The sequence below is a fragment of the Ascaphus truei genome, chromosome 5, assembly GCF_040206685.1.
Source record: "Ascaphus truei isolate aAscTru1 chromosome 5, aAscTru1.hap1, whole genome shotgun sequence".
Lineage (NCBI taxonomy): Eukaryota > Metazoa > Chordata > Amphibia > Anura > Ascaphidae > Ascaphus > Ascaphus truei.
The window spans coordinates 796,474-817,897 of NC_134487.1; the positions used below are offsets into that span (position 1 = coordinate 796,474).

Below are 21,424 nucleotides of genomic sequence, written 5' to 3' on the forward strand. Positions count from 1 at the left end.
CCTATCACACACTGTGCCTCCTCTCCCATCACATGCTGTGCCTGCTCTCCCATCACAAGCTGTGCCTCCTCTCCTATCACACACTGTGCCTCCTCTCCTATCACACGCTGTGCCTCCTCTCCCATCACACGCTGTGCCTCCTCTCCTGTCACACACTGTGCCTCCTCTCCTATCACACGCTGTGCCTCCTCTCCTGTCACACGCTTTGCCTCCTCTCCTGTCACACTCTGTGCCTCCTCTCCTGTCACACACTGTGCCTCCTCTCCCATCACATGCTGTGCCTCCTCTCCCATCACACGCTGTGCCTCCTCTCCTGTCACACGCTGTGCCTCTCCCATCACACACTGTGCCTCCTCTCCTATCACACGCTGTGCCTCCTATCCTATCACACACTGTGCCTCCTCTCCTATCACACGCTGTGCCTCCTCTCCTATCACACGCTGTGCCTCCTCTCCTGTCACACGCTGTGCCTCTCCCATCACACACTGTGCCTCCTCTCCTATCACACGCTGTGCCTCCTCTCTCATCACATGCTGTGCCTCCTCTCCCATCACACGCTGTGCCTCCTCTCCTATCACACGCTGTGCCTCCTCTCCTGTCACACAATGTGCCTCCTCTCCTGTCACACACTGTGCCTCCTCTCCTGTCACACACTGTGCCTCCTCTCCTGTCACAAACTGTGCCTCCTCTCCTATCACAAGCTGTGCCTCCTCTCCCATCACATGCTGTGCCTCCTCTCCCATCACACGCTGTGCCTCCTCTCCGATCACACGCTGTGCCTCCTCTCCCATCACACGCTGTGCCTCCTCTCCTGTCACACACTGTGCCTCCTCTCCTGTCACACACTGTGCCTCCTCTCCTGTCACACACTGTGCCTCCTCTCCTGTCACACGCTGTGCCTCCTCTCCTATCACACGCTGTGCCTCCTCTCCCATCACATGCTGTGCCTCCTCTCCTATCACACACTGTGCCTCCTCTCCCTCACACGCTGTGCCTCCTCTCCCATCACACACTGTTCCTCCTCTCCTATCACACACTGTGCCTCCTCTCCCATCACACGCTGTGCCTCCTCTCCCATCACACTCTGTGCCTCCTCTCCTATCACACACTGTGCCTCCTCTCCTGTCACACACTGTGCCTCCTCTCCTATCACACACTGTGCCTCCTCTCCCATCACATGCTGTACCTGCTCTCCCATCACATGCTGTGCCTCCTCTCCTATCACACACTGTGCCTCCTCTCCTATCACACGCTGTGCCTCCTCTCCCATCACACGCTGTGCCTCCTCTCCTGTCACACACTGTGCCTCCTCTCCTATCACACGCTGTGCCTCCTCTCCTATCACATGCTGTGCCTCCTCTCCTGTCACACGCTGTGCCTCTCCCATCACACACTGTGCCTCCTCTCCTATCACACGCTGTGCCTCCTATCCTATCACACACTGTGCCTCCTCTCCTATCACACGCTGTGCCTCCTCTCCTATCACACGCTGTGCCTCCTCTCCTGTCACACGCTGTGCCTCTCCCATCACACACTGTGCCTCCTCTCCTGTCACATGCTGTGCCTCCTCTCCCATCACACACTGTGCCTCCTCTCCTGTCACACGCTGTGCCTCCTCTCTCATCACATGCTGTGCCTCCTCTCCCATCACACGCTGTGCCTCCTCTCCTATCACACGCTGTGCCTCCTCTCCTATCACACGCTGTGCCTCCTCTCCTGTCACACACTGTGCCTCCTCTCCCATGACACGCTGTGCCTCCTCTCCTGTCACACGCTGTGCCTCCTCTCCTGTCACACAATGTGCCTCCTCTCCTGTCACACACTGTGCCTCCTCTCCTGTCACACACTGTGCCTCCTCTCCTGTCACAAACTGTGCCTCCTCTCCTATCACAAGCTGTGCCTCCTCTCCCATCACATGCTGTGCCTCCTCTCCCATCACACGCTGTGCCTCCTCTCCTGTCACACACTGTGCCTCCTCTCCTGTCACACACTGTGCCTCCTCTCCCATCATATGCTGTGCCTCCTCTCCTATCACACGCTTTGCCTCCTCTCCCATCACACACTGTGCCTCCTCTCCTATCACACGCTGTGCCTCCTCTCCTATCACACACTGTGCCTCCTCTCCTATCACATGCTGTGCCTCCTCTCCTGTCACACACTGTGCCTCCTCTCCTGTCACACACTGTGCCTCCTCTCCCATCATATGCTGTGCCTCCTCTCCTATCACACGCTTTGCCTCCTCTCCCATCACACACTGTGCCTCCTCTCCCATCACACACTGTGCCTCCTCTCCCATCACACACTGTGCCTCCTCTCCTGTCACACGCTGTGCCTCCTCTCTCATCACATGCTGTGCCTCCTCTCCCATCACACGCTGTGCCTCCTCTCCTATCACACACTGTGCCTCCTCTCCCATCACACTATGCCTCCTCTCCTATCACACACTGTGCCTCCTCTCCTATCACACGCTGTGCCTCCTCTCCTATCACACGCTGTGCCTCCTCTCCCATCACACGCTTTGCCTCCTCTCCTGTCACACACTGTGCCTCCTCTCCCATCACACGCTTTGCCTCCTCTCCTGTCACACGCTGTGCCTCCTCTCCCATCACACGCTGTGCCTCCTCTCCCATCACATGCTGTGCCTCCTCTCCTATCACACGCTGTGCCTCCTCTCCTGTCACACACTGTGCCTTCTCTCCTATCACACACTGTGCCTCCTCTCCCATCACACACTGTGCTTCCTCTCCCATCACACACTGTGCCTCCTCTCCTATCACACGCTGTGCCTCCTCTCCCATCACACACTGTGCCTCCTCTCCTATCACACGCTGTGCCTCCTCTCCTATCACACGCTGTGCCTCCTCTCCCATCACACGCTTAGCCTCCTCTCATATCACACGCTGTGCCTCCTCTCCTGTCACACGCTGTGCCTCCTCTCCTATCACACGCTGTGCCTCCTCTCCTATCACACACTGTGCCTCCTCTCCCATCACACACTGTGCCTCCTCTCCAATCACATGCTGTGCCTCCTCTCCTATCACACGCTGTGCCTCCTCTCCTATCACACGCTGTGCCTCCTCTCCCATCACACACTGTGCCTCCTCTCCCATCACACGCTGTGCCTCCTCTCCTATCACACACTGTGCCTCCTCTCCCATCACACGCTGTGCCTCCTCTCCTATCACACACTGTGCCTCCTCTCCTGTCACACGCTGTGCCTCCTCTCCTATCACACACTGTGCCTCCTCTCCCAACACATGTTGGGCTTGCTCTCCCATCACGTGCTGTGCCTCCTCTCCTGTCACACACTGTGCCTCCTCTCCTATCACACGCTGTGCCTCCTCTCCCATCACACGCTGTGCCTCCTCTCCCATCACACACTGTGCTTCCTCTCCCATCACATGCTGTGCCTCCTCTCCCATCACACACTGTGCCTCCTCTCCCATCACATGCTGTGCCTCCTCTCCTATCACACACTGTGCCGCCTCTCCTATCACACACTGTGCCTCCTCGCCCATCACACACTGTGCCTCCTCTCCCATCATATGCTGTGCCTCCTCTCCTATCACACACTGTGCCTCCTCTCCCATCACATGCTGTGCCTCCTCTCTATCACACACTGTGCCTCCTCTCCCATCACACGCTGTGCCTCCTCTCCTATCACACACTGTGCCTCCTCTCCCATCACACGCTGTGCCTCCTCTCCCATCACACACTGTGTCTCCTCTCCCATCACATGCTGTGCCTCCTCTCCCATCACACGCTGTGCCTCCTCTCCCGTCACACGCTTTGCCTCCTCTCCTGTCACACACTGTGCCTCCTCTCCCATCACACGCTGTGCCTCCTCTCCCATCACACGCTGTGCCTCCTCTCCTGTCACATGCTGTGCCTGTTCTCCTATCACACGCTGTGCCTCCTCTCCCATCACATGCTGTGCCTCCTCTCCTGTCACACACTGTGCCTTCTCTCGTATCACACACTGTGCCTCCTCTCCCATCATACACTGTGCCTCCTCTCCCATCACATGCTGTGCCTCCTCTCCCATCACATGCTGTGCCTCCTCTCCCATCACATGCTGTGCCTCCTCTCCCATCACACACTGTGCCTCCTCTCCCATCACATGCTGTGCCTCCTCTCCCATCACATGCTGTGCCTCCTCTCCCATCACATGCTGTGCCTCCTCTCCTATCACACACTGTGCCTCCTCTCACATCACACGCTTTGCCTCCTCTCCTGTCACACACTGTGCCTCCTCTCCCATCACACGCCGTGCCTCCTCTCCCATCACACGCTGTGCCTCCTCTCCTGTCACACACTGTGCCTCCTCTCCTGTCACACACTGTGCCTCCTCTCCCATCATATGCTGTGCCTCCTCTCCTATCACACACTGTGCCTCCTCTCCCATCACACGCTGTGCCTCCTCTCCCATCACACGCTGTGCCTCCTCTCCCATCACATGCTGTGCCTCCTCTCCTATCACACACTGTGCCTCCTCTCCTATCACACACTGTGCCTCCTCTCCCATCACATGCTGTGCCTCCTCTCCCATCACACGCTGTGCCTCCTCTCCTATCACACGCTTTGCCTCCTCTCCCATCACACACTGTGCCTCCTCTCCCATCACACACTGTGCCTCCTCTCCTATCACATGCTGTGCCTCCTCTCCCATCACATGCTGTGCCTCCTCTCCCATCACACACTGTGCCTCCTCTCCTATCACACACTGTGCCTCCTCTCCCATCACACACTGTGCCTCCTCTCCTATCACACGCTGTGCCTCCTCTCCTATCACACGCTTTGCCTCCTCTCCCATCACACACTGTGCCTCCTCTCCTGTCACACGCTGTGCCTCCTCTCCCATCACACGCTGTGCCTCCTCTCCTATCACACGCTGTGCCTCCTCTCCTATCACACGCTGTGCCTCCTCTCCTGTCACACACTGTGCCTCCTCTCCCATCACACACTGTGCCTCCTCTCCCATCACACGCTGTGCCTCCTCTCCCATGACACGCTGTGCCTCCTCTCCTGTCACACACTGTGCCTCCTCTCCTGTCACACACTGTGCCTCCTCTCCTGTCACACGCTGTGCCTCCTCTCCTGTCACACACTGTGCCTCCTCTCCTGTCACACACTGTGCCTCCTCTCCTGTCACACACTGTGCCTCCTCTCCTGTCACACACTGTGCCTCCTCTCCTGTCACACACTGTGCCTCCTCTCCTGTCACACACTGTGCCTCCTCTCCTATCACACGCTGTGCCTCCTCTCCTGTCACACACTGTGCCTCCTCTCCTGTGACACGCTGTTCCTCCTCTCCTATCACACACTGTGCCTCCTCTCCCATCACATGCTGTGCCTCCTCTCCCATCACACACTGTGCCTCCTCTCCCATCACACACTGTGCCTCCTCTCCTATCACACGCTTTGCCTCCTCTCCCATCACACACTGTGCCTCCTCTCCCATCACACACTGTGCCTCCTCTCCTGTAACACGCTGTGCCGCCTCTCCTATCACACACTGTGCCTCTTCGCCCATCACACACTGTGCCTCCTCTCCCATCACATGCTGTGCCTCCTCTCCTATCACACACTGTGCCGCCTCTCCTATCACACACTGTGCCTCCTCGCCCATCACACACTGTGCCTCCTCTCCCATCATATGCTGTGCCTCCTCTCCTATCACACACTGTGCCTCCTCTCCCATCACATGCTGTGCCTCCTCTCTATCACACACTGTGCCTCCTCTCCCATCACACGCTGTGCCTCCTCTCCTATCACACACTGTGCCTCCTCTCCCATCACACGCTGTGCCTCCTCTCCCATCACACACTGTGTCTCCTCTCCCATCACATGCTGTGCCTCCTCTCCCATCACACGCTGTGCCTCCTCTCCCGTCACACGCTTTGCCTCCTCTCCTGTCACACACTGTGCCTCCTCTCCCATCACACGCTGTGCCTCCTCTCCCATCACACGCTGTGCCTCCTCTCCTGTCACATGCTGTGCCTGTTCTCCTATCACACGCTGTGCCTCCTCTCCCATCACATGCTGTGCCTCCTCTCCTGTCACACACTGTGCCTTCTCTCGTATCACACACTGTGCCTCCTCTCCCATCATACACTGTGCCTCCTCTCCCATCACATGCTGTGCCTCCTCTCCCATCACATGCTGTGCCTCCTCTCCCATCACATGCTGTGCCTCCTCTCCCATCACACACTGTGCCTCCTCTCCCATCACATGCTGTGCCTCCTCTCCCATCACATGCTGTGCCTCCTCTCCCATCACATGCTGTGCCTCCTCTCCTATCACACACTGTGCCTCCTCTCACATCACACGCTTTGCCTCCTCTCCTGTCACACACTGTGCCTCCTCTCCCATCACACGCCGTGCCTCCTCTCCCATCACACGCTGTGCCTCCTCTCCTGTCACACACTGTGCCTCCTCTCCTGTCACACACTGTGCCTCCTCTCCCATCATATGCTGTGCCTCCTCTCCTATCACACACTGTGCCTCCTCTCCCATCACACGCTGTGCCTCCTCTCCCATCACACGCTGTGCCTCCTCTCCCATCACATGCTGTGCCTCCTCTCCTATCACACACTGTGCCTCCTCTCCTATCACACACTGTGCCTCCTCTCCCATCACATGCTGTGCCTCCTCTCCCATCACACGCTGTGCCTCCTCTCCTATCACACGCTTTGCCTCCTCTCCCATCACACACTGTGCCTCCTCTCCCATCACACACTGTGCCTCCTCTCCTATCACATGCTGTGCCTCCTCTCCCATCACATGCTGTGCCTCCTCTCCCATCACACACTGTGCCTCCTCTCCTATCACACACTGTGCCTCCTCTCCCATCACACACTGTGCCTGCTCTCCCATCACACGCTGTGCCTCCTCTCCTATCACACGCTTTGCCTCCTCTCCCATCACACACTGTGCCTCCTCTCCTGTCACACGCTGTGCCTCCTCTCCCATCACACGCTGTGCCTCCTCTCCTATCACACGCTGTGCCTCCTCTCCTATCACACGCTGTGCCTCCTCTCCTGTCACACACTGTGCCTCCTCTCCCATCACACACTGTGCCTCCTCTCCCATCACACGCTGTGCCTCCTCTCCCATGACACGCTGTGCCTCCTCTCCTGTCACACACTGTGCCTCCTCTCCTGTCACACACTGTGCCTCCTCTCCTGTCACACGCTGTGCCTCCTCTCCTGTCACACACTGTGCCTCCTCTCCTGTCACACACTGTGCCTCCTCTCCTGTCACACACTGTGCCTCCTCTCCTGTCACACACTGTGCCTCCTCTCCTGTCACACACTGTGCCTCCTCTCCTGTCACACACTGTGCCTCCTCTCCTATCACACGCTGTGCCTCCTCTCCTGTCACACACTGTGCCTCCTCTCCTGTGACACGCTGTTCCTCCTCTCCTATCACACACTGTGCCTCCTCTCCCATCACATGCTGTGCCTCCTCTCCCATCACACACTGTGCCTCCTCTCCCATCACACACTGTGCCTCCTCTCCTATCACACGCTTTGCCTCCTCTCCCATCACACACTGTGCCTCCTCTCCCATCACACACTGTGCCTCCTCTCCTGTAACACGCTGTGCCTCCTCTCTCATCACATGCTGTGCCTCCTCTCCCATCACACGCTGTGCCTCCTCTCCTATCACACGCTGTGCCTCCTCTCCTATCACACGCTGTGCCTCCTCTCCTGTCACACACTGTGCCTCCTCTCCCATCACACGCTGTGCCTCCTCTCCCATGACACGCTGTGCCTCCTCTCCTGTCACACACTGTGCCTCCTCTCCTGTCACACGCTGTGCCTCCTCTCCCATCACATGCTGTGCCTCCTCTCCCATCACACGCTGTGCCTCCTCTCCTATCACACGCTGTGCCTCCTCTCCTATCACACGCTGTGCCTCCTCTCCTATCACACACTGTGCCTCCTTTCCTATCACACGCTGTGCCTCCTCTCCTATCACACACTGTTCCTCCTCTCCCATCACACACTGTGCCTCCTCTCCCATCACACGCTTTGCCTCCTCTCCTGTCACACACTGTGCCTCCTCTCCTATCACACGCTGTGCCTCCTCTCCCATCACATGCTGTGCCTCCTCTCCTATCACACACTGTGCCTCCTCTCCCATCACATGCTGTGCCTCCTCTCCTGTCACACACTGTGCCTCCTCTCTCATCACACGCTGTGCCTCCTCTCCTATCTCACGCTGTGCCTCCTCTCCTATCACATGCTGTGCCTCCTCTCCCATCACATGCTGTGCCTCCTCTCCTGTCACACACTGTGCCTCCTCTCCCATCACACGCTGTGCCTCCTCTCCCATCACACGCTGTGCCTCCTCTCCTATCACACGCTGTGCCTCCTCTCCTATCACACTGTCTCCTCTCCTGTCACACGCTGTGCTTCCTCCCCTGTCACACACTGTGCCTTCTCTCCTGTCACACGCTGTGCCTCCTCTCCCATCACACACTGTGCCTCCTCTCCTGTCACACACTGTGCCTCCACTCCTGTCACATGCTGTGCCTCCTCTCCCGTCACATGCTGTGCCTCCTCTCCCATCACACACTGTGCCTCCTCTCCCATCACACACTGCGCCTCCTATCCTGTCACACGCTGTGCCTCCTTTCCTGTCACACGCTGTGCCTCCTCTCCTATCACACGCTGTGCCTCCTTTCCTGTCACACGCTGTGCCTCCTCTCCTATCACACGCTGTGCCTCCTCTCCTATCACATGCTGTGCCTCCTCTCCTGTCACACACTTTGCCTCCTCTCCCATCACACACTGTGCCTCCTCTCGGATCACATGCTGTGCCTTCCCCATCGCACGCTGTGCCTCCTCTCCCATCACATGCTGTGCCTCCTCTCCTGTCACACACTGTGTCTCCTCACCATCACACACTGTGCCTCCTCTCCTGTCACACACTGTGCCTCCTCCATCACACGCTGTGCCTCCTCTCCTTCACACGTTGTGCCTCCTCCCATCACATGCTGTAACTCCTCCCATCACACACTGTGCCGTCTCATCAGACACTGTGCCTCCCTGTCACATGCTGTGCCTCCTCCCTTCACACACTGTGCCTCCATATCACATTCTGTGCCTCCACCCATCACAAGCTGTGCCTCCTCCCGTCACATGCTGCGCCTCCTCATCAGACAATGTGCATCCCTGTCACCCGCTGTGCCTCCCTGTCACACACTGCACCTCCCCCATCATCCACTGTAACCCGCTGCACCTCCCCCATCATCCACTGTAACCCGCCGCGCCTCCCCCATCACACACTGAGCTTTCCCATCACATGCTGTTCCCCCTCCCGTCACCCTCTTCGCCTCCCCCATCACACGCTGTGCCTCCCCCTATCACACGCTGTGCCTCCTGTTGTTTATCATAGTCATTATATGAGTCAAATCCAAACTTTTCATCATCACGTCCATAAATTCCTCGTCTTTTCGGGCGCCCTCAACAAACTCTTCCAGAGATAGCTCCCCTAGAAAAGAGAATGAGAAGAGAGAATGAGAAGAGAGAATGAGAAGAGAGAATGAGAACATTATCAGAGAGAGAGAGTCAGAAAAGTCAGAGAGAGAGAGAGAGAGAGAGAGAGAGAGAGAGAGAGAGAGAGAGAGAGAGAGAGAGACTCAGAGAGATACAGAGAGTCAGAGAGAGTCAGAAAAGTCAGAGAGAGAGAGAGAGACTCAGAGAGATACAGAGCATCAGAGAGAGAGAGAGAGTCAGAGAGAGAATCAGAGAGAGAGTAAGAGAGAGAGAAAGTCAGAGAGAGTCAGAGAGAGAGAGAGGCTCAGAGAGATACAGAGACTCAGAGAGATACATAGAGTCAGAGAGAAAGAGTCAGAGAGAGAGACTCAGAGAGAGAGTCAGAGAGAGAGAAAGTCAGTGAGAGTCAGAGAGATACAGAGAGTCAGAGAGAGAGAGAGTCAGAGAGAGAGAGTCAGAGAGAGAGAGTCAGAGAGAGAGAGTCAGAGAGAGAGAGAGATTCGGAGAAAGAGCAGGGGACTTTGTGAGAGAGAGAAAGAGTGTCAGAGAGAAAGCGGGAGAAAGAGGGGTGAGGAAAGAGAATAAGAGAGAGATAGTTTCCCTGTGTAAGAGAGAGAAAGCATCAAAGCTAGCGACAGTCACAGAAAGATGGCCACCTGTGAGAGAAGGCTCAGCGAGAGAGAGGGTTGGGGGAGGGAGAAAGAGGAAGAAAGAGAGACAGTGCCCCTGAGAGACAGACCGCTCCGCTGAGCATGAGTCCGAAAGAAATACAGAGAGAGAAATACGGCTCCCATATGATCATATGATTCATAGGGGGAGAGTGAGTATGACTGACTGAGACAGTGCAAAAGCGAGACAGAGTGAGATCAAGGTTGAGACAGAGCAAGACAGAGTGAGATGGAGGGAGATGGAGAGAGAGCAAGATTGAGAGAGACTGAGACAGGCAGAGGGAGAGATTGAGATAGGCAGAGAGAGATTAAGACTGGTTGAGGCAGGCAGAGAGAGAGCTTGAGACAGGCAGAGAGAGAGAGATTGAGATGGCAATAGAGAGAGATTGAGACAGGTAGAGACAGGCGGAGAGAGAGAGATTGAGACAGGCAGAGAGAGATTGAGACTGGATGAGACAGGCAGAGCGAGATTGAGACTTGTAGAGACAGGCAGAGAGAGAGATTGAGACTTGTAGAGACAGGCAGAGAGAGAGATTGAGACTGGTAGAGACAGGCAGAGAGAGAGAGATTGAGACAAGCAGAGAGAGAGCCTGAGACAGACTGAGAGAGAGAGCTTGAGACAGGCAGAGAGAGATCTTGAGACAAGCAGAGAGAGAGCTTGAGACAGACTGAGAGAGTGCGATAGAATGAAATTGATTGTACAAATGGGCTTTTTGCCAAAATTTGAATCCGCTGTGTTAATGGCGTTTCTTTGTGAATGGCTGTAAGTGATGGGGTGTGTGTTTGTGTATGTGTGTGTGTGTGTGTGTGTGTGTGTGTGTGTGTAATGGGGGGCTGTATGTGTGTGAATGGGTGTATTGGCCCGTGGCTGGTGTTTATACTACTGGGTGGGCAGCGGGAAGGGTTAACCCCTTCATTACCATAGCAGTAGTAACCACAAAGGTAATGAAGGGGTAAACTTATCCCACAACCCTCCCGCAAGGCCTAAAAACCCACCACGGGCCAAATACCACCTTCACCCACCCCCGCTACCCACAATAAACTGGGCACTATCATTTAACACCTTAATTGCCTTAATAAAGCTGCCCGTAAATGTATTTTGATTGCACAGGACTGAAGCTGGGGTCTCCGGAGCTGGTATAAATGGGTATCAGCTCCGGAGACTCCCGGCTTCAACCCGCTGCAGGAAAAATACATTTTTTTCCCTACAGTACTTGCACCCTTGGGGTGGCGAGGTGAGATCTGTTAAAAGTGTAGCCAGGACTGGTTCTTGGCTACCAGTCTGCTCTCCCTGGCAGTAAGTCCTGGTAAGAGCAGGCCTGCCAGTACTAATCATGGGTTTTCCCCACTCCCAGCAGTACTATTGAGTGATACGGGAGTTGGAACCAGGCCTGGTTTACCCAATCCTGGGTCGGACCTGGTGCCCTACTCCTGGCTGTACTTAAGGGGATTTCCAACCAAATTTAGTTAGTGCCTCTCCCCACTTGAGAGGGAGGCAGGGCAGACACAACTTGCCTGAACACTGGCCTTCCCTGATCCTCTTCCCCTCGGGGGAGAGTAGGTGTGCACCTTTCCCCTGATCCTGATAGAGGATTAGGGAAGAGCAAATGCTACATTTGGAGGCGCTGCTGAGAAACTGCTCAACAGGACAGGCTTGCAGCGACGCAAGGCTAGAAGTTACAAGGTATGCTTCCAGAGCAAGTGCTATAACGTAAGGAAGGGGGGGATCTCTCCCTGAGGCAACACCAGGGAGGGGGTTACCAAGACCCTATCCATTAAAGAAAGAAATATTTGGGGGCGTATTCTGGGCTCTGCCAGGGAGTGTGGATACCCATCGTAGAATTATTACTGATGCTATGCAGCTATGCTGGGGCATACCCTGGGCTTCGCCAGGGAGCGTGGATACCACCGAAGACATGCTGGGGCATACCCTGGACTTCGCCAGGGAGCGTGGATACCGCCGAAGATATGCTGGGGCATACCCTGGCTTCGCCAGGGAGCGTGGATACCGCATCCTAAGCGAAGATATGTTGGGGCGTACTCTGGGCTCCGCCAGGGAGCGTGGATACCCTTCATATCATTAACAAAGAACTAAGTTGGTGCTTGGCCGGGGACCATGGATACCCTTCCATAAAAGAAAGTTGGGACAGACCCCTGAGGCTTCGCCAGGGACCCTGTACCTCTACTCCATGCAGCCTCTGAAAACAAAGAGAGCTGTACAATGTACTCTATAGCACTTTACAATGGAGGTTCCCTTGTCCGGGAATGCCCCACATGAGTTGCACTATCTAAGTTAGCGGTTCCCGCTGACATTGGGAACAGCGTGGGAGCTTTGCAGGAAAGTTGCACGCTTTATTCTTGCAAGGTTCTGCAAGGGTCTGGTGTGAAAGCCAGGACCCCACCCAAGCAATGTGACTGGCTCAGAAAGGAACCAGAGTCACGCCCTGTTCCAGTACGCCCCTTCTCTGATTTCCACCGGAGGGAGGGGGCACTGTGACAGCCAATGCCGAACGACTACTGGAGATAAGGGAGGTACTGGATGTTCCTGGCCGCACTCTCAGTTCTTCGGAGTCTGGTAAGAAGCTCCTTTGCTGGAGGGAAACGCGCGTTGGACGCGCAATGTTGTCAGTCTCCTACTTGGAGCTGTTTTAATGTAGTGTCTGCAGTCTCCTGGTTCTAACTGTGTAGACTCCAGTAGTTAGTTATTTATTTATCTCTTTAATTTCATAGTGAGTGTGCCTGCTTTCCTTGCAATCTATGTGAGGGGTTCTCACAGTTCATCACTGTGAATTCACCTTAGTACTGCTGTGTGTGGCAGTTTTATGATGCAGTGTATGTACTACATTATCACTGCATGTGCCAGCTTTATCACTCAAGCACTCTTATTTTAACACACTAAAGTCTCCATTATAGTGCGCAGCGCTGGCTAATTTAGCAAGAGTGCTGGATATTTAATCCATTGGCCATTCACTTGTGTACATCTATATACTTCTATCACTGGGTCTCACCGTTGCTCCAGAGGGGTTAACACCCTGACTCTTAGCATCCTATGTCCTCTATATCCCACCAACATTAAGTGGTTAACTGGGATAGTATGATTTTGTAACTGACGACAAGGTTGCTTGATAGCGTTGATTTAATATATTTGTAATTCACATTACACATTACTTTGGTAATATATGTTAAAAGTAAATTTATTAAAAGTTAATTTTTACACTTGTTTGGTGTGCATTTAAGTGAATTCTTTTAGGGGGCACATCCATTTTGTGTTTCCCTTCACTTTTTCTGATTCACTTTTCAGTTCACAGTTTGCACCCATCATTTGATTACCTTATTTATGTACTTGATTACTCCACTCAATTAGTATGGTTCTGTGATCACTCCCTATCCCTCTGTTGTTTCTCTAAGAGAGAGGAGGAGTCACACTAATACTCCTGCTTCTGTGCCTATCAAGAACCCTGTTATGGCCAGTGAAATGGAATTTGCACAATTCCGATTGCCGGGAGGACTCCTGGTAGTAAAGGTAGACAAGAGAAGGTACATAAATGCCTCTGTCCCAAGTGTGACTTTCCGGGCGGTGACCTGATATAGGATGCCACGTGTGCGAGATGCGGAGCACGATTCTTAAAGCCGACGCTGCTGCAGTCTACGGCTTTCACTATTAAAGATGCCACCGACCCCAAGACCTGGGTGGTCGAAAAAGAAACACTAACTACCTCAAGCCTGGAGGTTCAAGAGGGCCCGAGTGCTCCGGAGAATGTTCCTGGGGGTCAGAGTACCCCGGTGCTCAACGTTCCCGAGACAGTTCCAGACCCAGTCCCCACAGAGGAACCAGAGGCAGTCAGGGAACTGGAGCCAACTCAAGTGCAACCGGGTAAGGTGACTGCCAGGGTGAGGAGGAACCCCTGTTGTTTGAGGCACAGGAGTCCGAACGAGCCCTGCTGATTGGCGCTGATGACACTGAAATGATCCGGTGCCTCAACCCTAGCATAAGTGTCTCTACCCTCGTCTAGTGCCAGTAGCCGTCGGTCATCAGTGGTGTTTCGACCGGTGCCGATTACCCCAACCGATGCTGCAGGCGAACAGATCCTTACCAGTAGCTCTGAACGATGGAGGAGTCCGGTTGTTATGATGGCGACAGTGAAACCTGAGCGGCGGAGGAGCATCCCAATCGTGGAGGTTCCCAGTGGCCTTGCCAGTGCTTCCACTACGCCTTACTGTGCCGAGGCCCATGTGGACGGAGACGATAATGACGACACACCCATTCAAGGACAGGATGTGGATGTACTTCCGGTGCGGGACCTGGACTTGTACCAAGATCTCGTGAAACCCTCCCGTAATGATGTCACTACCAATGCGACCGCCGGGGCGGACGAGGAACGGCCGATTCTCGCTCCGGTGAGTATCCCTTCAACCGCTTCAACCCGACAGTTGCGCAACCTTTTTTTTTTTTTAAACATTTCTTTAATATCTGCGTGCACGGTTACAACCATCCAGGGGTGCCTGGACATGAGCGCTGGTGGGGATGGAGGGGGGGGGGGTCGAGCCTGGAGGCCATGGGACTGGGCCCAGAGGGTCTTGATGTGTGGGCGGTCCTGCGGCTCCAGGGGGGAAGAGAGGGGAGGAGGGGGGAGGAGGGTTCATCGGAGTGTCTGGAACTTTTCCGGGGATCTGGGTGTGGGGTCAAGTGCCACCACGAGGGGCGGGGGTCCGCCTGGAGGACGCAGGGGGCAGGGGAATGCGCCGCGGGTTTGGCCCCGGGGTCTCACTCCCCTAGTGTGCGGGACTCTCAGGACTGTCTGTTTACACCAAATGATGGATACAACTGTCTAGTTTTAAACATTAAAGTTAATTCTCTGTATAGTTGAAATCAGGGGTTCTACACCCCTGTAGGGGCCGCTCCTGATAGCCATTAGATGAAGAGTTTCAGTGCAGCTCATAAATATTCAAGCTGACCTGATAGATGGTACCTTAGTACCGGAACCTCAACACAAACACCAAAGGTCTAACTGGCTTACTAGCCAGAGCACTTAGCTCCTTTCCAAGAACTGAGAGGCCAGGATGGCTCAGATTGTTTTACCACATGTACATTTTGGGTTTCGGGTGCCCACTGAGCACCATACATAGAGGTTTCTTATTCGGTTTCAATAATGTAAAGTTTTATTCTTATGCCTTATGTAAATAACTGGAGCCAGCAAAAGTAATTGACAAATCTTGCATGCTGTTCTGTGGGCCTCTCCCCCCCTTTTCTCCCCCACCTTCCCCCCCTCCTCTCTCCCCCCCCCCTCCCTCTCTCCCCCTCTCTCCCCCCCTCTCTCCCTCCCTCCTCCCTCTCCACCCCCCTCCCCTCTCTGTCCTCCCCGCCCACCCCTCCCACACCCCCACAACAAACATAGGATACCTAGGCCCCACAACGTTCTGGAGTATAATTGCATATGTAAATTCGGAGCTGCGGTTTAAAATGAAAGGGGGGGGAGCTGGTTTTCCCCTCTCAGGGCGCCATTTCAAAGGCGCACAGGAAGATCTCCAAAGGGCATTAAGTCCTCCCCCTTTCCAGTAGGGCAAAGAAGGTTCACATGTTAGGGCTCTCTCACAGCCCACTCGCTTCTTTTTCTGCCTGTTTCTTTTCTCCCCTCCTTCTCCCCCCTCTCTCCACTTCCCGTCCCCCCTCCCTAAGCGTGTCGCTTCTCCTCTATTCGGGGGATCCCAGGCAACTGGAGGTCGATATGGATGAGGTCCGAGAGATCTACGGGCCTAGGCGATGGGGGCCTGGTCACCCTGGGAAAGTGACGATAGCAGGGTCTTTCAAATTAGCATGGCTAACAGAACGAACATAAAACTTATATCAATGAATGTTAAAGGGCTAAACTCTGTAGGGAAGCATAGACTAGCGCTCCAAGAACTTAATAGGCTTAAAGGAGATATCTTGTTCTTACAGGAGACTCATTTCAATTCAAATACTCCTTCTAACGCTTTCAGTAGGACATACCCACAGCCGTACTACGCCTCCTGCCGTACTAAGAAAAGAGGGGTGGCTACCCTGCTACGAAATAATACTCCCTTTGCCCTCGAGAATAGCATTGCAGATTCGGAGGGAAGATTCTTAATCCTTCTGGGTTCTCTTTCAGGAGTGCTGCTTGCGCTGGTTAACATCTACGCCCCCAATGAAGGCCAGATCCCTTTCCTAGAATCAGTACTTGAAACTTTAAGTAACCTTAACCCCTCCTCAGTAATCATTGCAGGAGATTTTAATATGACTTGCTCCCCGGATCAAGATAGATCTAGTGCTCACGGCAAAGGGCCACATAAGGCATCCATCCTTATGGCCAAAAAAATCAAAAATTTGCTGAAGGACTTCCCAGTGTTCGATATCTGGAGACTCCAACACCAGGGTCAGAGAGATTACTCCTTCTTCTCAACCCCTCATCAGACCTACTCGACGATTGATCTTTTTCTGGGTACTAGAGATGTTCTCCAGGCGTCTTCCCAGTCAAATATTGGCTCGATATCCTGGTCTGACCATGCCCCCGTCGACATGGTGCTCTCTCTATCTTTTAGTAAAAATAACAGCTACTAAATTACTCCTTATTAAACTCACCAGAATTAGTGAGCACAATTACTCAAAAATTAAAAGAATACTTTGACCTAAACAAGGGGTCGGTTGGCTCTCCACGCTGTGGGAGGACCATAAGGCAACAATCCGAGGTTCCCTCATTGCCATAGCGTCCTATCAAAAGAAAAAGAGACAAAAAGAACACAAGGAATTGGCGGATATGGTTCTGTCTTTGGAGGCCGCACATAAAACCAAACCTACCAAAAAACTATATATAATCTTAGATAAAACAATGTCTGAACTAAAAAAAAGTCCAACTTGAAGAGGTGGAGAGAGCGCTGAGATGGACAAATCAGCGTTATTATGATAAAGGAAACAAGTCAGACCGGTTATTGGCCAATAAGTTAAGAGGTCTAAGGGTTAAATCCCAAATTTCAGCAATTCGAACCAAATCTGGCTTTAAAACATTCAAAGACAAAGAAATTGCCCAAGAATTCTCGTTTTACTACACTAAACTGTATAATTTAAACCCCCACCTCCAAAACGCTCAGTCCGGATTGGCGGCTATCTCTAAATACTTGGAAGAGTGCAGCTTACCTGCCCTTCCGGAAGAAACCGTCCTCAAACTAAATGAGAAAATAACGCCCACAGAACTATTTGAAGTAATAAAGCAACTAAAGACAAATAAGACCCCAGGGCCGGGCGGCTTCTCAAACCAATATTACACAAAATTCCAGGCAGTGCTGGCTCTGCATCTAATAAAGGTTTTCAATTCCTTTATGGGGGGGGGGAGGATGTTCCACTCTCCATGTCCACAGCTGACCTGACAATCATCCACAAAGAAGGAAGAGACCCGCTGCAGTGCGGCAGCTATAAGCCAATATCTGTATGTATACCGGAACCCCATAAAGGGGCCTGTATCTCGGGAAGCAGGGGGTCCCCGGACCTAAAACCAAAGAGGTTCAGCTCCGGAGACCCTCTGCACATCTACACTATTAGTAAAACACACATATAAATAAACAATCATTCCTTACCTTAGCGGCTATCCGCTATGGTAATTAAGCAGCATTAATGTATTTTTAATAATAGTGTGGGAGCAGGGGGACCCCTGATCTGAACCGCATTGATTTGTGGCTCAGGGACCCCCTGCTTCCCGAGTTACAGGCCCCGGTATGTGTCATCGGGGCCAATGTCGCCGCCATCTTTATAGAGTCCACATCGCGTCTTGGACGCTATAAAGATGGCGGCGACATTGGCCTCCGATGCCCAATACCGGGGCCTGTAACTCGGGAAGCAGGGGGTCTCTGAGGCAGAAATCAATGCGGTTCAGCTCAGGGGACCCCCTGCTCCCGCACATTATTATTAAAATACATTAATGCTGCTTCATTACCATAGCGGCTATCCGCTAAGGTAATGAAGGGGTTAAGGCATAATAGCATGTTTATTGGGGACAATTACCCCCAATAAACATTGCAATAAACAACATACACCCCCTGTGCCCCCAACTACCCCTATACCCCCATTACATCTATTACATTTTTGGGATGCACAGCAATGATACTATAGGCCGGCGGTGGCCCTCGGGTGTTCCCCGCAGGCCTGCAGTACCAATTCAGTGCACCCCAAAAAAATTCCAACACATAAATACACCACCCTTAACACATACAGTATAGTAATGTGCAAAATTAATATCCACATATGGATAATAGTGCATTTGCCCATTTTAAATACATAAAGAACAATAAATACAATAAATACATATAGCACTAACCCTTGTCTGGCTGCCACGATGAAGGCCATCCTCATCTTCATCACCGTCCATGCCCCCTCCGATGCTGCAAAACATGAACAAGAATAAAAACAGCCAATGTAATGTCCCCTAACCCCTTAATCACCATAGCGGTTAGTAACTGCTACAGTCATTAAGGGGTTAACCCACCCTCACCCACCACTCGGGAGGCCTACATACCCTCCCCCACTACCCCCCCCACCCCGTGAGGCCTAACCACCCTCACTCACCCAATACCCAGCCGGGAGGCCTACCCACATACCCTTGGGGCCAATACCCCCTCCCCCCACCCCCAGTACCCACAATAAAAACAATACACATCCCCACAATAAACATCATTATATTTATTAAATACATAACCCACCCCCTGTGCCCCCCCATAAAGACATGATTTATTATTTTACATACAGGGTTAATGCCCCAGGCCCACAGGAGTCCCCGGTGGGCCTGATGGGTCACCTCACAGACCTACAGTAGCCCAGCACCATTTTTCAAACAGGGTCTGGAGGCCTGTTGGTGGTTCCCACCAGGCGCCATGGTCCACCAGGTGGTCTCTGCGGGTCACCGTGGGCCACAATGGGGTCTCCACGGTAGGCCCGCGGATGTCTGGGGGGCCACAGGTCAGACCCACAGGTGTCTGAGGGGCCTCGGGTGGTTCCCACGGGGGTCTGGGGACCCACAGGTGGTCCCTATGGGTCCGCGGTGCCCCCACAGATGTGGGGCCACCGGTTCTTCCCCACAGGTGTCCACCATGGACCCGGCAGCCTGGTACCCGTGAGAAGCCCGAGGATACCGCATGTGGTCTCCAGAGGTCCCCCGCAGACCAAAAGGAACCAACACTGTATGTAAAAAAAATAAACATGTCCTATACATTAAATACATCAATCCCCCCACCCCCACCCACAACACATACAGTACAATAATGTGCCAAATAACTATTATCCAGATAGGGATAATAGATTATTTGCCCATTATTAAACACATTAACTAGCATAATAAAATAACTAAAGTTCTACTCACCTCATCAATAAGAAGCCCCCTCGCCAGCAAAATCCTTGTCCTCCGTTGCCAACAAAATACATAGCCAATATATTGTAATTACATTCAGATATCAATTAACCCCTTAATCACCTTATCTGATAATAACCACAAAGGTAATTATGGGGTTAAGCCACCCTGGCCCGATACCCACCCTTCACCCATTCTTTGTACAGTGGCTTCATCATGCAAATATATATATATATATAGAGAGAGAGAAGAGAGAGAGAGAGAAGAGAGAGAGAAGAGAGAGAGAGAAGAGAGAGAGAAGAGAGAGAGAAGAGAGAGAGAGAAGAGAGAGAGAGAGAGAGAGAGAGAATATACAAATAAATGTTGAAGGGTTATCAAAAACATGCTCTACTACAAATACCACTTCTCCATATCAGACACAATACAATAAAATAATATTTCCTAAAAAAAAAATCCAATCTCATCTTCCAATCAAAAGCATCAAATGCCAATCAAAACATTGATTTTACATTGTATACATGATGCATACAATCTATGCACCATGTACACTCTGCAAATCAATGTTAACAATAAAATATTCCAAAGAAAATACCATTAAATCCAAACAAGTATACTATTTAAACCATGCAAGTCACCATAAATCAATTAGCATTCATTAATCAAATCACAAAACAATTAAACTACAATCCATAACAATTACACAATTAACTATTTCAATCGTTAAACAGAACAAGTTACCATCAGACAAAATATAAGTACCCAAAAGAATACAATATAGAAAAGCAAGCCTCACCCTGACCTAAAGTACAGCATACAACATCAAAAATTACATCTATCTAATTTCAAAAAACATTACACACACATTTATGCATAGCAGCATAGCCAAAATCATTTTAAAGACAGCAATACAAGCATATCCTACCAAACCATTTCTTGTGTGTAATGTTTTTTGAAATTAGATAGATGTAATTTTTGATGTTGTATGCTGGACTTTAGGTCAGGGTGAGGCTTGCTTTTCTATATTGTATTCTTTTGGGTACTTATATTTTGTCTGATGGTAACTTTTTGCAGATTTGCAGAATGTACATGGTGCATAGATTGTATGCATCATGTATACAATGTAAAATGTAAAATCAATGTTTTGATTGGCATTTGATGCTTTTGATTGGAAGATGAGATTGGATTTTTTTTTTTAGGAAATATTATTTAATTGTATTGTGTCTGATATGGAGAAGTGGTATTTGTAGTAGAGCATGTTTTTGATAACCCTTCAACATTTATTTGTATATTGTCTCTCTCTCTCTCTCTCTCTCTCTCTCTCTCTCTCTCTCTCTCTCTCTCTCTCTCTCTCTCTCTCTCTCTCTCTCTCTCTCTCTCTCTCTCTCTCTCTCTCTCTCTCTCTCTCTCTCTATATATATATATATATATATATATATATATATATATATATATATATATTTATGTATGTGTTTTGACATTAATTTGGGGGGGCACAGAATTGGTACTGCAGGCCCACGGGTAACACCAGAGGGCCCCTGCCGGCCTATAGTATCATTGATGTGCATATATGTGTATGTTAGGGGGGTATAGGGGTTGTTGGGGTAATTATATATATATATATATATATATATATATATATAGTTATTTATTTATATATTTATTTATTTATATATTTATTTAGTGTGGGGCTGTTGTGTGTGTATTTTTTAAATTGTGGGTAGCGGGGGTGGCCGAAGTGGGTATTAGACCCAACGGTGGTTGTTTAGGGCTTGCGGGTAGGTAGCGGGAGGGCTTAACCCCTTCATGACCATAGCGGTATTTTAAGTTTATATAAGTTTTTATCGGGAACCAAAATTGCAGATTTTGGCCACTTTTCGGTGCTTACTGAATCGGAAAGGCA

At 51.8% G+C, this 21,424-nt stretch overlaps 1 protein-coding gene across 4 annotated transcripts in view; it reads right to left on the reverse strand.

Annotated features, from left to right (window-relative positions):
- Positions 1-976: 976 nt before the first annotated feature.
- The window catches only part of LOC142494778 (guanylyl cyclase-activating protein 1-like), a 77,922-nt gene continuing 57,474 nt past the window's right edge, over positions 977-21,424 (reverse strand). The window contains exons 4-6 of one of the 4 annotated variants that reach the window (XM_075599227.1): positions 18,499-18,562; positions 9,250-9,501; positions 977-9,218 (exon numbers count right to left, since the gene is read on the reverse strand). In XM_075599227.1, the coding sequence (XP_075455342.1) occupies positions 9,474-9,501; positions 18,499-18,562 (92 nt within the window). In that variant the 3' untranslated portion in view covers positions 977-9,218; positions 9,250-9,473. Of the gene's footprint in view, positions 9,219-9,249; positions 9,502-16,772; positions 16,902-18,498; positions 18,563-21,424 lie in introns of those variants that run through there. The other 3 variants (XM_075599228.1, XM_075599224.1, XM_075599225.1) reach the window with 3 other exon arrangements.